Here is a 15,208-nt window from a genome sequence, read left to right on the forward strand (position 1 = left end):
AATTCCCAGTAGACAGATCCCAAAATGTCTTTACTCTCCTTATGGTATAAGGTATAGTTGTTGAAGATCCTCTCGCTGAGTTGGGGTCTGGCAGGCAGCCATGTCTCCTTCAGATCAAGTGTCAATTGACTGAATGGAGTTCTAGTTACAGCTTACCATTAGTAACAGTTTGCAGTTATCAGGGGTTCGGAGCCACAGTCTGGGGCCCCTCAGGACTATTGCCAGAGAAGCAGGTTCCTGTAGAGTACTCTGGGCCTGCCAGGGTTAATGTCTGCCCCTTTGCACACTGTTTATCAGCTGTCAGGCCTTAGATTGACCTTTACTCTCACACAGTAGACAGGGAAGAGCTGCAGCCTGTAGTCCTCATATCCAGAATCCCTGCTGACCATGGGGCTCTTCTCCTATGTGGTTTCCTTCCTCCCCGGGGTGCCCTGGAACCTGTGGGGCAGTGTGGACTCTTTCCTACAAGGTTAGTATGGTAACCTCTTCCTCCCCAGTATATAGATATGGAAAGGTCCTATAAGTCCTTATACAAACTGTGACCTCCCTATAATGTCATATAAAAGGTTGTTTTCTATCTTCTCAGGTCTGGTCGGGGCCTGTGCGGTGTCTGTTCTGTACAACTTCATGAAGGTTCATCTCTACATACGGTGTCTGAAGTAAGTGGATAAACTAGTGACTGTAACCACTAACTAGTACTGACTGCACTGTGATAGACTGAGGAATACGCTCTACTGACTGCACTGAACACTAACTAGTACTCAAAGATATAGTGGTCTATACCTAGTAGTCACTAGTCGTATGGCTACATGATACGTGAGAATGGAATAGGCAGCATGTAGATGGCAGCTGTGTGCTATCTGTGTTTTTCATAGGCAAATACAATAGAATGAATGAGCCTGGAACTGCTCCGTATTTTGTGGCTCAGGTTATGGCTCCCCATGGACCTATGAAAAGCACAGTGGTGAGCATGAGGCTATAGAAACAAATGGGTCCATATACTATCTGTAATAACACATAGTATACGGAAAAGAAATACGATTGTGGTCATGTGGCCGTAATACACTGACGGAGACTGTTACCTAGTAGTCACTGCTAGCTACACTGACGGAGACTGTTACCTAGTAGTCACTGCTAGCTACACTGACGGAGACTGTTACCTAGTAGTCACTGCTAGCTACACTGACGGAGACTGTTACCTAGTAGTCACTGCTAGCTACACTGACGGAGACTGTTACCTAGTAGTCACTGCTAGCTACACTGACGGAGACTGTTACCTAGTAGTCACTGCTAGCTACACTGACGGAGACTGTTACCTAGTAGTCACTGCTAGCTACACTGACGGAGACTGTTACCTAGTAGTCACTGCTAGCTACACTGACGGAGACTGTTACCTAGTAGTCACTGCTAGCTACACTGACGGAGACTGTTACCTAGTAGTCACTGCTAGCTACACTGACGGAGACTGTTACCTAGTAGTCACTGCTAGCTACACTGACGGAGACTGTTACCTAGTAGTCACTGCTAGCTACACTGACGGAGACTGTTACCTAGTAGTCACTGCTAGCTACACTGACGGAGACTGTTACCTAGTAGTCATTGGGGGGAATTTACAATCTAAAGTATTCCAGAAAACTGGCGTAGAAGTGGAACATCCTTGGTGCTTGGCTCCTTTTTAGACAGTGGGAAGAGCTTGTCAGGTAGATGAGCGAGTACAATTCGAAACTCCCGTTTCGAATAGCACGCACCCATAGGAATGAATGGACGCAGGGGGTTAAGCGGCTGGCCGCCGGCAAAGTCTGCGTGCCGGCCGCTTCCATTCATTCCTATGGGTGCGTGCTAATCGAATAGTACTCACTCATCTCTGTGGCACATGCATTGTATATAATTTCATCACCTATCTCCACTGTTCATTTGAGTCACTGTAGCATTATTTACATGCTGGGGGGGAAATGTATCATTAGGAGAATTTCTAGTCTGCGTTGGTGTAATTTGTGGCAAATGTATAAATGTTGCACAATGTTCGATAAATCAGATGAGTCTTATATGTCTGTCTACACTTTTTACCCCACCCACTCACTAGAGCGAGTTTGCAACAATTTTCATGAGTCAAATATTGCTAATCACGCCCACTTACCCAAAAACATTTTGGGAGCCTTCACACGGAGTTTACGCTAGCTCATTCTGAACGAAAAACTCGTTCAGAGTGAGCGGCGTAAAAAACAGATCCCATTGACTTCAATGGGTGCCGGCATACGCGCGTATCACATTGAAAGCAAAAAAAAAAAAAGCCTCCCATTGATTTCAATGGGGATCGCGTGTATGCCGGCTCCCATTCAAGTCAATGGAATCTGTTTTTTACGCAGCTCACTCTGAATGAGTTTTACGTTCAGAATGAGCGAGTGTAAACTCCGTGTGCAGGCTCCCTTTAAAAGCAGAGCGAGTGGTGCAGAGATCAAAAAGTTTTACACAAACAAACTAAGAAATTCCTGCTTTGCGACTTTTTAATGCCAGAATTTTGGAGTGCAGGGTTTTATAAACCTCCCCTATTGATAACAGAGGTGATCTCTAAGACTATCTCTAGGACCGTCTGGGTCCTGTTGTCATGTGTGATAAAGTTCAGCCTATTGAGGTATTCCTGAAAACAAAGATAGGACATGTTCTTGTGATGACTGGAGTTACTCATCCCAGTTTCATACACTCAGAGCTGGTGGCTAGTATATCTCACGCTACGTTCACATCTCCACTGGAGTCTTTGGAGAATCCGTCAGTGTGTGTTCAAAATTGTCAGACAAAAAAAAATCCTGCAAGACTGGCTTTTTTTTTTTTTTTTCATCCGGTGGTTTCAGCATTAAAGAACTGACACGCAACGGATCCTATTATAGTTAGTGGGGTCCGTCAGACTACATATGTGACCACCTATCTACTGTTCTGGTCCTCTAACAGACCAAAGCAACGGAAAACCGACCCTAGTGTGAACCTAGCATCATATATGAGGCACATCCTTCACCAGACACTGCGTCTTTTTTGTATGGTATAATAAATTTGCCCCATTATGTTTTTGCCCGTTGCAAGACGTAGTTGCCTTACTGCAGTATTACTACAACATCACTGTGTGCCTTTTCCTTGTACCATAACATCACTGTGTGCATTATCCTTATACTAAATACGATGATGGAGACTGGTAAATAGTACACACTGTTAGTCCACATTACTACAACCGTAATGCAGATATGTTTTGTATGATGCCACTAGTTTGGGCCATTGTACCTGCGGTCACGATGGGATTTGTGACTGGAAAACAGACAATACAATGCACAAATACAGCCTTCACTCCACTAATGGAAGCTGCTAAGGCTCTGTTCACATCCTTTGATATGCAGAACAACATTGACTATAGTGGGCAGGGCTGTTTTGAGACATTGGTAAGCCCTGCCCATTATTGGTAAGGGTTCAGAAAGTGCCCCCCCCCCCCCCATATCACTACCAGTTAGACATATCTTACCTGCACAAATTATAATGCCCCCCTTAAGCTCCCACACACAGTATTATTCCCCCTAGTGGCTGTCACACAGTAGAATGCCTCCCTAGCAGCCCCACATAATATAGTGCCCCCACTTTTCCCCAGTTGCCCACACATTTTCATGTTCCCCTCCAGGTTGCCCCCCACAGCTTCATGTGTTCCCCAGGTTTTCATGTAACCAGCACTCCTTACTATGCTAATGTAATGAAGACTAACTACGGTGTTACTCCCGTCTAATTATACTAGTAGATACTACTACTATTTCAGAAAATTGCTGCAATCAATGATCCACCTGCTCCGGCGTTTCGGCAGCTCTCAAGATATCCTGCTGCGGAACTTGTTCCTCACATCGTGCCTGTAATTGTTCCGGCATCTCAGCAGCTCGCTGGGACACCATATAATGAGCGTGTTGTTGGCGTTGATGATCCGCCTGCTCTGGCATTTCGGCTGCTCAATCCTCCTGAGCGCCCCTTGAGGAGAACTCTGTGACTTCTGGCTACCTTCATAGCTCTCACTGTTTTAGAATTTTGCGATAAATTAGATTTTCTTTTTCCCGGCATGTTTAAAGTTGGCAAACTGGCAATTTAGATTAAAGGGGTTTTCCAATGTCAGTGTCTCACCACTGGAGTAGATCAGATAATATGCAAATGCTTGTACACAATGGACTCAGTGTTATCTGCGTGTTTACATAGAGAGGTAACAGACCTGGCTTTATCAGCAAACTCCAATTAGCTGATTCTCCTGCTGGCAAAAGCAGTTTAATATAGTATGTGAACATAAATTCATAACAGTCGTGAAGCCATGTTGTCGGAATATGTGCGGACTGGTGCCATGTTTCATCCCATGTCATAAGTGCAAATGAATATCTGTAAATATCGCTAGCCCTAACTCCTATGCATAAGGTTTAATACTAACTAAGTCAATGTAATACTAACTAGTACTCACTACTAAATATACTGCCGAAGACTAACTAATATTTTCGTATAGTACTCAACATACATGGGGAAGTGACCATTTATCTTCTCTCTTGCAGTGACCCAGACCCTGAAAGACAGAAGAAAGCAACACAGATCAGCTCCTTGTCTCGGCTCAGTGAACTCCTCCATCTTCTGCTTCTCACATTCATTTACTCCCTGCTGGGGCCCCGGGTTGGTGCTCTAGTGGTTTTGGAGTTCTCCCTACGTGCGGTCTCCATGATTTTGTCTCTACAAAAGGTTAGTATAAGAACAACAAGATGACGACTTGTTAAAGATGTCACATCACACAGAAAGGAGGCAAATCTCACAGGAAAACCAGCAGAATAATAAATGCAGCTCTAGAGGTGACTGGAAAATAAGTTTTGATGTTATTCAGGACCAGTTATCAGAATATTTGCTTTTGTCTCTGCAGGGCATCCAGAGTTCGCAACTTTACCTCCTCTGCCAGTTCTCCCTGGGATGTGGGGTGACCTGCAGCTTGGACTACTTGCATGAAGGGGCGCCTCACCGAACCTGGAACCTTCTGCTGGCAGTGGGGCTTTCTGGGCTGATAGTGTGGCAGACAAGGAGGATGTGTCGACATGTGGCAGTAATGTACCAGCTGCACAGCAGTCAGCGCTACTGTGGGGTTTGCCTGTCTTTGCTGGCCTGCTGGCAAGACATACCTGCCGGGCTGTGCAGGGCATTGAAAGTGGCGTTTGTTGTATCAGACCTGGCCGCCGTGGCTGTGATTAATCGGGATTTTCTCAATACGTCCGAGGCTGTGAGATTCTGGACACCACTGACCATCTGCTACACATTGCTGGTCATATATATGCAAGGTGAGGGCCACCATGACCACACACTCATCTCTCCACTGCTAGAAGCAACTGATGTAGTCAGGTTTGGTAATCACTTGTAAGATCCTGGACAGTCCATAATATTTTTTTCACTGTCCTTATATATTTTTTAATTCTTTGTGTGGGAAGGCTGTGCAAGAAGCAATATGGCTCCCGTTAGGCTTGTCACACAGCTTTCCTACAATCCTCAACAACAATACTGCTACATATGCAGCAATATATTTTCCATCCCTCTAATGATGTATAACCAGGTTACATTGCCATTCAGGAGTCTGGGAGAGGTGAGTGAATTTTATGGGCCAATCTGTTTTACCTATGTTGTCTTCATGCTTGTGCTGTGTTCATCCGCAGAGGAGCAGCACCAGAACCCCACAGAGCAGATGGCCTATCAGACGGTGTTTGTTCGCATGGGGGGTCTCTTGATCCTGATGATGACGGTGGGAAGATGGGCAGATATTTTACACATCTTCATTTCGCTGGTTGGAGAGCTGTGGTGCTTGGTCCACGCTGGGGTCATGCTGGATATCTGCAGACAGGAGGTGAGATTACAGTTAGGCTTTCTTTGTTTGACTGCCACAGCTGATCGGTCTCTTCAGGAGACCCCACAGAGGGCACTTGCGGGTGTCAAGGGCAGAGTTAGGCTAGGTTCACATCTGCTGAAGATTCTGCCAAAAATTGATGGAGATAAAAGTCTAGCATGTAGGACCTTTCTCTCCACCACCTGAAACCCAACGAACACCTGGCAGACCCCATTATAATCTATGGGACCTGCGAGTAACTGCTGTTTTAGCGAATGGGCTCTCCATCCCCGGCGGACCCGAACGACCGATAGCCCGCGCAAGTGTGAACCTAGCCTTACCCTGCTGGAGCCTTTGGGGACCCAAATTTGTCTCTCAAGCAATAATAGCACCCTCCTTGGTATCTTATTCTTCTTTCTCCTCTCCCACATTACATCTAACCAGCAGTATTTATGGCTGCAAGATTCATTGTAGCCTGGGAATACAGAGGCAAAGACTGAAGGTTATCGGATCCAGTCCCTATTTTATTCCGTTCTAGCTGGACAGCTAGTCAGCATTCGCGTTGGAAGAGACGGTGAAAGGTCTTCTTTAATGACAGGCAATTACTTGCTGTCAGCTAATTATTTTGGTTGAGATTTCCAGTGCAGACTCTAGATGGCAGAACAGTCACAGTCTTGCCATCCTGAATGGGGTATAAGACACTGGGGACTTCTTTATGGAACAGGATTTTTTTTTTTTTTTTTTTAGGCCCTTATTCAGCATTTCTCCTTTATTCTGTCTCTAGGATTATGCAGCCAGAACATCAAACTCCAGAAAGCGCCCATCATCAAGAAGACTGACAACAGAGAACACCCCATCCTCAAGACGGCTTACAACAGACAGCACCCTGGACGAAGAAGACTGATCACATCATGGGGGTTCTTAATATTGACTGTATGAATGTGGAATACATGAACCCTACAGCTCTAAAGTGGAGGGTAATGGAATGAGGGTACGGACTTATGTGATTCGGGACTTCATAGTTCCTGGAATATCTCTAAAGCAGGGACTAGCGGAACGTGATGTTCCTGGATGGAGAGGATGAATTTATATCAAATACCAACTATAGCCTGCAAATTCTGCAACTTTCTACTAAGACTTTTTCATCATCATTTCTTGTTTACATCCAAAGTGTGATGACACGAAGCGTATTAGAAGGTTGCAGAGGTTTTCTATTCTACAATAATGTAACTTTATTTACAGCAGAAAGGACAAGTCCTGTACTTCTCTTCTTCCATGTGACTGCAGTTATCAGGTCCACTGCGCTCACCCTCGTATTTTCCTGCACATACAATTGTATTTTTTTTTTAATTATTTTAAACATATTTTGTGGAAATTGTTGTTTACTTGCTGGTTTCTGAATTTTGTTACATGATATTACAGATTGCGTGTTAGAAGTCCTGTTTTGTGCAGTACATTGTGTATATCTATAGAGGGCGCTCACACTCTGCCGTACTGTGTATACTCAGACTAAGCTGTATGAAAGTCCTTGTATTGTCCTGGCTCTGTCATCCCCAGTCATGTGAAACAGACACATATGTAAATAAAGGCGCTGCTGTATCTTAGCCCATTATGTCTGATGGTATCTGCTGAGATACTGTATCTAATCTTGTCATGTGTGATACTGTCAACTAAGTAGCTGTATTTAAAGGGATCCTATCATTAAAACTAATTTTTTTTTCTCACTAACACGTCGGAATAACCTTAAGAAAGGCTATTCTTCTCTTACCTTTAGATGTCTTTTCTGCACCGCTGTTCAGTATAAATCCGGGTTTTCGTCGGTATGCAAATGAGTTCTCTCGCAGCACTGGGGGCATCCCCAATGCTGCAAGAGAACTCTCTGCTGTGTAAGCGTCCATTTTCTTGTGGCCGGCGGGCATGAGCAGTCGGCTTTGCCCTAGAAGTTTGAAGCCTGCGCCGGAAGAAAACGCGTGAAGGACGTTCCTGAAGAAGATGGGAGGCGGCACTGGAGCTTTCTGTCGCAGCATTGGGGACGCCCCCAGTGCTGCGAGAGAACTCATTTGCATACCGATGAAAACCGGGATTTCTACCGAACGGCAGCGAGGTGAAGACATCTAAAGGTATGAGAAGAATAGCCTTTCTTAAGGCTATTCCTACGTGTTAGTGAGAAAAAATTGAGTCTCTTTAAGCCTGAAAAAAATAGAATCCCTTTAAGTCTGAGGCTTGGTTCACACCAGCATTGGCTCTCCATACAGGGATTCCGTTCTCCTCTCCACATTTTTCGCCCTTTTTGGGCAGAAAGTTAGTTGACCTTATTATTGTCTATGGGAGCCATGGGTTTCTGAAGGTAACCACTTTTTTTTTTTAAGCGGATTAGGCTTCCGTTCGGGGGACTCCCCAAGTCGATCCCGTCTCGAACGCAGACGTGAACTTAGCGTGGCAGGCGATACAGTGGTTTAGTAACAGTATCTAAGTATCATATGTAATCTATGTCTGTCCTGTATGATATTGTCTGCTGAGCTGCTTATCAAATCTTGGGACGTGTAATATTGTCTACTAATCCTCTGTATCTAATGTTATCATGTGTGATACTGGCTACAGAGGTGCTGTATCTAAGCTTGACATGTGACACTGACTAAGCGACTATATCCAAGTATCATATGCAATGCTGTCGTCTGAGACTGTGTATCAATCATATGTCAGACTGTCTGATATGTCATGTATCTGTTGAGACACTACGGGGGGGCTATCTACACCAGAAATCAGGGCCATGGACTACTACTTTGTTGTTTCTGCACCCTATTTGCCACTTTTTAAGAAAGTTACTGGAGATCAAGGCGATCCTGAAATCCTCAGCCTGTCAGATTCACTATAACTCAGCAAAGGAAAATGTCCTGCACGGAGAACTGTTTCATCCGCTGGTTTCAGTTTTAATATGAAGAGCACGCAAACAACCCTATTATAGTCCATGGGGGTTCCGTTGGACTCCATGTGCTACCACTATTTTAGGGGTCCACCCCTCCTTTGTTCTAGTCCTTCTGACAGACCTGTATAGAGAGGTGACGCTGCTAATGTGACCCTAGTGTGTGATCTGACTGCTATGAAATGGTATCCAAGCCTCTTACGTGTGATAATGTGCGCCGAGCTGTGGCCCCCGGGGCCTACTACGTGTAATGGTGGCTGTTGTGCCGCTGATAACCTCATACATACAATGGTAGGCTCTGACCACTCCTTAGAGCCATATACACTAGAATGTCAGTATTTTCCCTGCAGGCGAAAGTCAGCCCATATAATGTTTGTAGGGATGTCGCTTGTAGGAAAGGTCACAAGATAAAATCTACATAACCTAGTAACAGAACACAACCCCATGACGCCCCATGCATACAACCGTAGGGTTTTTCTCTATACTATCCACAATTACAGATCTGGGATCGTGGAAAGTATACAAACCCATTCATTTCTATATGGCCCAATACATGTGTCTATTTTTGCAGATCAATGTCTGGTCTGTAGCGATCATCTGCAAACTATGGAGCAGGTCTTATTCCTATCTATAGTTGCAGCACTGACTCACCTTTTCTTTACATGTAGCCTTATACATGGCCTGCACCACCATAGGGCCCCATAACATAACCATACAACCCCATCATAGTACGAATACATGGCGCAGAACATGCTACATGTGTGTTCCTGTATAATACATATAAAGCAGTTGCCGGAGCAAATTCTTTCTGTAAATATTCACATTCCCTGAAGATTTAGTTTCTAGTCGCACATCTGGGAACAGGATTTTTTTTTTTTTCTTTAAGTAAAAGAAAACACACAAGAGCCGGAGCTCAGTAATCAGCCAGGAATCCAGCGGAGGAAATGACTGATTTGTTACATTAACCATTTCTACTCCTCCTGGGCTCCTCATAATGTAGCGCCATCCCCAGGCACTCTCCAGGGCTGAAAGGGTTAAAGCAATGTTAGCAGAAACTGGATCCATCGCTGGGGAGGACGGCTGTGGCGGCATGTCATGGCAGAGCCCATAGGTTACATCACACCGTACTCCATATATATATATATATATATATATATATCTATATATATATATATATATATATATCTCTGACTACGCAGGGGGTAACCACCCCACGCTGAGCTCCCCACCTCTTTCCGGGCGCCAGTCTTCATTCCTCCTGACGGTTTTTACATCTGGCGCAAATTATCAACCTGCGAGGACTCTGACCTCACACCGCAGGAAACGGTGATGTAGCGAGAGGCTGACTGGATATATGACACCACTAGAAGGGGGGACGGCGACAAAACACAGATGTGAGACGAGCAAAAGAAACGTGATACAAAACGGAATAAAACAAGAGGAGAAAGGATAGCAAATTCTGGATGTAAATTACTAGAAGTCACCAGGCCAAGGAATGCAGCACAGAAATACACGCAGCACGCGTCTATACGAAAGAACTAGAAATATGTACAATGACCTAGATTTACTATAGTTATACAGTATGGTCAGATTTATCACAGTGACTGATGCTGAATGACACATCTGGGGTATCCTTACACTGCCTGGTCTAGGCTTACTCCACCTTTTTGTTGACTTACCTTAACCCAGAATTGTACAACACAATTTTTGCGCATTTCTAGTGTGTCATGTTACATTTAAGCCAGGTCCACTTTTACTAAGAATCCACATGTCTAACAAGTCAAAAAAGTTTAGCCCAAACTAGATACATTGCCACATTGTGCCACAGATACCATGCTTACCCCACTATAGTCATAACCAGAATGGGAAATCTGGGCCAATATACACTATATAACCCAATACATATCAATATATATCATAAAAAACAATATATACCATATAAATCAATACATACCATATAAACATTGCAGAGCAAGTGATGGGGAAGAGGATGCTGAGGTTGCAATAAGGATAAAGGTCAATACATTGCAGTTCACGACCCCCAACCGCCAATACAATTTCCAGAATTGTTACTGATCCATGTCTTTAGATTGAATGTGATGACCATATGTATCATCTTCCAAGAGAAACAACAATGTTTAAACACGCATCCATTACCAGATCTGCCCCCTAATGGACAAGCAATGCAACATACACTACAGGGTGTCCGGAAAGTAAGTACACAAATTGAAAGGGTGGACATTACCCGGTATATAAAGCGTTTTTAATTAATGAACATGCGACCGGGAATGCACCGTTGTGGCGCTGCAGGTAGACCGAGATGTCGGTTTCCTATCCCTCACTGCACAATGTGAAAGGAGAAACGAAGAAGCAAAAGCGCTTTAATGGGAAATCAGTTTATTTACAAGAATTGCTCAAAGTGCTGGCCGCCTGCCTCGATGCAAGCATTGCAACGCCGTCAGATGGATTGACGCACCCGGTCACAGACTCCTGGCATGGCCCTCACCGCAACTAATGCAGCCTGGATGCGGTTCACGAGCTCTTCACGGGTTGGCACAGGCGTTGTGCACACAATGGACTTGACATGTCCCCACAAAAAAATCAAGTAGGGTCAAATCCGGCAAGCGAGGGCGCCACAGTACAGATCCGCCTTGTCCAATCCACCGATTCGGCCATCGGTTGTTGATGTGTTCACGGATGATGCGGCCAAAATTGGGAGGTGCTCCATCTTGCTGGAGCCACATCCTTGAATTCCCGCCCGTGATTAAACTGATTTCCAATTAAAGAGATTTCTCTTCTTCGTTTCTCCTTTCACATGGCACAGCGATATCGTACATTGAAAAAAATGTAAAATATTTGTATTCCAGGCAATAAACAGTTAACATTCAGGGGAGAGCAGACATAGAGGATGTGCAACTTGGTGAAGCCCCATCCCTTACATGACTGTAGGAGGAGCTAGCCCTGACATTTATAGAGTGTAAGCTCTGGGGACAGCAGCAGGGTGTGATCTATGGAGTCCGTAAATCCCATTACAATGTCACCTCGCAGCACATTATACCCCAGGAAGAAGCTCAGCTCTGTGGCTCTGTGTCTGTCATATATTTGAGGGTGATAGGAATATTATGACACAGGCTGTAGTTTGTTGCTGTAAGTGATACGGTTATTATCTGTTACACATGGATAGGTAGGATGGGGTATTATGTATTCTATGTCAGCGAGGATGACGGGGCATTATATCTGGGGGTATTATTAGTATCATAGCGGTAAGGATCATGGATATTATATACAAAAATGCTAGGGGTATTACTGATTGGTGTTGATAATGAGAGTCATAAGGGTGGGCTATTACAGACCACGTGGATGATGAAGGTATTATCAGTGAGGACGATGGGGTGTTACTTATCAATGGGGGTGATGGGGTATTATTGATCAGGGAAGATAATGAAAGTATTAGGTCGCCTCAGTGAAGATGATGGGAGTATTACTTACTAGGATGTGTATATTTCACAGGGGATGGCTGGGCACTCACGCTGGCAGAGAAAGTGCTGTATCAGGCTCAGGAGAGGCGTTGGCAGGGAGGGCGCCCGCAGGCTGTTCCCGTGTCTCTGGAATGTTGTGTGGGAAAAAGTGTCTTCACCCGGACAGAGCTGAGTCAGGAGGATTTCTGAGCTGAGTAACTCACATCCTGCTCATTTACTTGTCGCTCTATGCTGGTACGGGGCATCAACCTCCACATCCTCACCAGTACCTCAGGTTTGTCTATTGTGTGAGGTGTTTCCACCAGGTCTGTGTTGCCCATTGGAAGTCGTGAACAGTGCACTCAACATCTGAACTGTAGAAGTAAAACAGAAACGTAATGGACTCGATATAGGTCAATGGGGGAAAAATACTGAGCACAAGGTGTAACTATAGGAGGTATAAGAGAAGTTGACTAAGATGACTGTGCTGCAACTGGCTTGTCGTGATTTAAAAGCACGGGCTGCACACGGGGGACACGAGGATGTCCCCATGTCCCATCGGTGCACAGGCCGTGTCTCTGCGGCTCCTTTCATTAAATGAATAGGAGTCACAGAAATATAGGCCGAAAAATAGGACAAGAATAGCACCTGTCCTATCTGACGCGGCCTGGACTGTCAGCCCACACAAAGGACTGTGAAAATCAAATCAAATCAAATCAAAAAAGCTTTATTGGCACGTCCGAATAGATATTTGGCATTGCCAAAGCTAGTAAAGTGTGTGGGGGGGGGAGTTGGACTCGGGTGGGTGAGTGGTGCGGGTGGGGTGGGTGGTTTGGGGTATAACAGTCCATGGAGTTTCATCTTCCTCTTCGTTGGTGACTGCTATATGGGGAGGTGGGGGTGGGTGGGGGTGGGTGTATTGGGATAAATATAACAGTCCGTGGAGTCTCATCTTCCTCTTATTTGGTGACAGCTGGACATGTATTGGGCAGCGATCTCCACAGTGGCCTCTTCTTCTCCCAGTAGGATGTAGAGTTTCCTCTTCTCGTCTGCAGATATGAAGTCTGGGATGTGGGCAGAGAGTCTTTGGTAGTAGACGGCCCTCACAGCTGAGTATTTGGTGCAGTGTAGCAGGAAGTGGGTCTCGTCTTCTAGGGCCCCCTGGTCACAGTGCTGGCACAGTCTGTTCTCCCGTGGCTTGTACATCTGCCTGTATCGCCCCGTCTCTATCTCTAGGTTGTGGGCGCTCAGTCTGTACCGGCTCAGGGTCTGCCTGTGTTTGGGGTGGCGTATTCTCTCCAGGTAGGTGGCCATGGTGTAGTCCCTTTGTAGGGATTGGTACACGGTGAGTTTCTTGGAGTTATTTATTTCGTTTCTCCATTCTTCAATGTACCGCTCTCTGTTTGACTCTGTGGTCGCCTTTATTTCGGCCTTGGTTATCATCTGTTGGTGTTTTTGGTTTGGTGGTTGGCTGTTGTTTGGTTGGTGAGTGTCTGGTTTGCTCAGGTGGCTTAGCCATGCTTGGTGGTGATAGGAGTTGGGCTTGCTCCCCTGGATGTGTGCCTGGAAAGCTAGCGCCCTCTTCTGTATGGTGAGCTATAGGGGGAGTCTGCCTAACTCTGCCCTGCAGGCCATGTTGGTGGTGTTGCGATGGACATGGAGCAGGTATTTGCAGAACTCCAGGTGGAAGTTCTCTGTTGGGCTGGAATCCCACTTTGACTGGTCTGGGTAGGTGGCTGGGCCCCAAACCTCACTGCCATAGAGAAGGATCGGGGAGATGACAGCGTCAAATATCTTCATCCAGACCCTCACCGGTAGTTTGAGGTGGTACAGTTGCCTTCTGATGGCATAGAAGGTTCTGCAGGCTTTTGCTTTCAGGGTTTCTATTGCTGCTTTGAAGCTTCCTGATTGGCTGAGCTCCAGCCCCAGGTAGGTGTAGCTGTTGGTTTTCTCCAGTGTGGAGCCGTTCACAATCGTGTACGGGTCCATAGAAAAGAATCGATCAGTGTGCTGTCTGTGAAATATACGGATAACACACTGACCCAGAGCACGGTCGTCTGCCATCGGCCGAAGGCCCCATGTAGCGGTCTGCAGCAAAAAGGCGCTGTGGGAAAAACTGCAGCAGCAACGCATCATGGTTTTCCCCACAGCGCTTTTCTCACAAAGTCTGCAGAGTCTGGACTTTCTGCTACAGTATATATGGAATTCGCTGGCGTTTCCGTAGGTATAATTGACATGCCACGATTTATAAAAACACAATGGTTTTGGAAACTGCAGCTTTTCTGCTGCGTGTATTTTTCGCTAGAATAGCATCCACTTTGCAGGGACTCTGTGGTGTATACGCAACGTGGGGCCATGACGTAAGGGAGACCCAAAAGCTCCTCTGCCACATAAGAAGATGGCACATGATAGTTGAGGCCCTGTTGCAGATATTGCCCTGGAGCCCAGGCGCTTCTTCCTTGGTCCATCATGTCCGACCTGTAAATATGGAAGCCATAAAACTGTAGAACGTCCCAGCAAATCTCTGCTGAATGAACAAATTCACCTGGACTGAACGGAAGACGAGTGCCAAACCAAACATTACTCATCCGTCTGATCCCCTGCTGCTTCATTGGCAGAAACATGGTGGTCCCTACCGGTGTCTGTTTACTTTTCCTGACCTGCCATACTTCTAGTGACCTTCGTAGCCCATTACTGACCACACTAGTCGCATGCCATACATGCTAGCATCACCACCAAGGCCAGAGACTTTGTTATGTGATGTAAGGCATATCATCGCTGCAAAAGGAAATTTGTCAGCTGGTCTCCAGTCTGAAGTGGCTGATATCAGGGAGCAAAAGATGATAATCAAGATACAAATGAGCTTTATTAGTGTTCCCAAAGAATAAGACGTTTGGTGTTGCCAAAGCATAGGGTGGTTGCGGGTAGTGGGTACAGGGTTCTGGTGGGGGGTTTGAGTGTCCTTAGGGT

At 45.6% G+C, this 15,208-nt stretch overlaps 1 protein-coding gene across 1 annotated transcript; it reads left to right on the forward strand.

Annotated features, from left to right (window-relative positions):
* Nucleotides 1-327: 327 nt before the first annotated feature.
* Nucleotides 328-7,481, forward strand: TMEM82 (transmembrane protein 82). Its single transcript, XM_075277808.1, has 6 exons — nucleotides 328-469; nucleotides 587-659; nucleotides 4,557-4,737; nucleotides 4,913-5,321; nucleotides 5,691-5,878; nucleotides 6,642-7,481. Exons 1-6 carry the CDS (start codon nucleotides 388-390, stop codon nucleotides 6,759-6,761), a joined length of 1,053 nt encoding a protein of 350 aa, XP_075133909.1. The 5' UTR covers nucleotides 328-387; the 3' UTR covers nucleotides 6,762-7,481.
* Nucleotides 7,482-15,208: the final 7,727 nt, after the last annotated feature.

Source organism: Leptodactylus fuscus, chromosome 6 (assembly GCF_031893055.1).
Source record: "Leptodactylus fuscus isolate aLepFus1 chromosome 6, aLepFus1.hap2, whole genome shotgun sequence".
NCBI classification, from domain to species: domain Eukaryota; kingdom Metazoa; phylum Chordata; class Amphibia; order Anura; family Leptodactylidae; genus Leptodactylus; species Leptodactylus fuscus.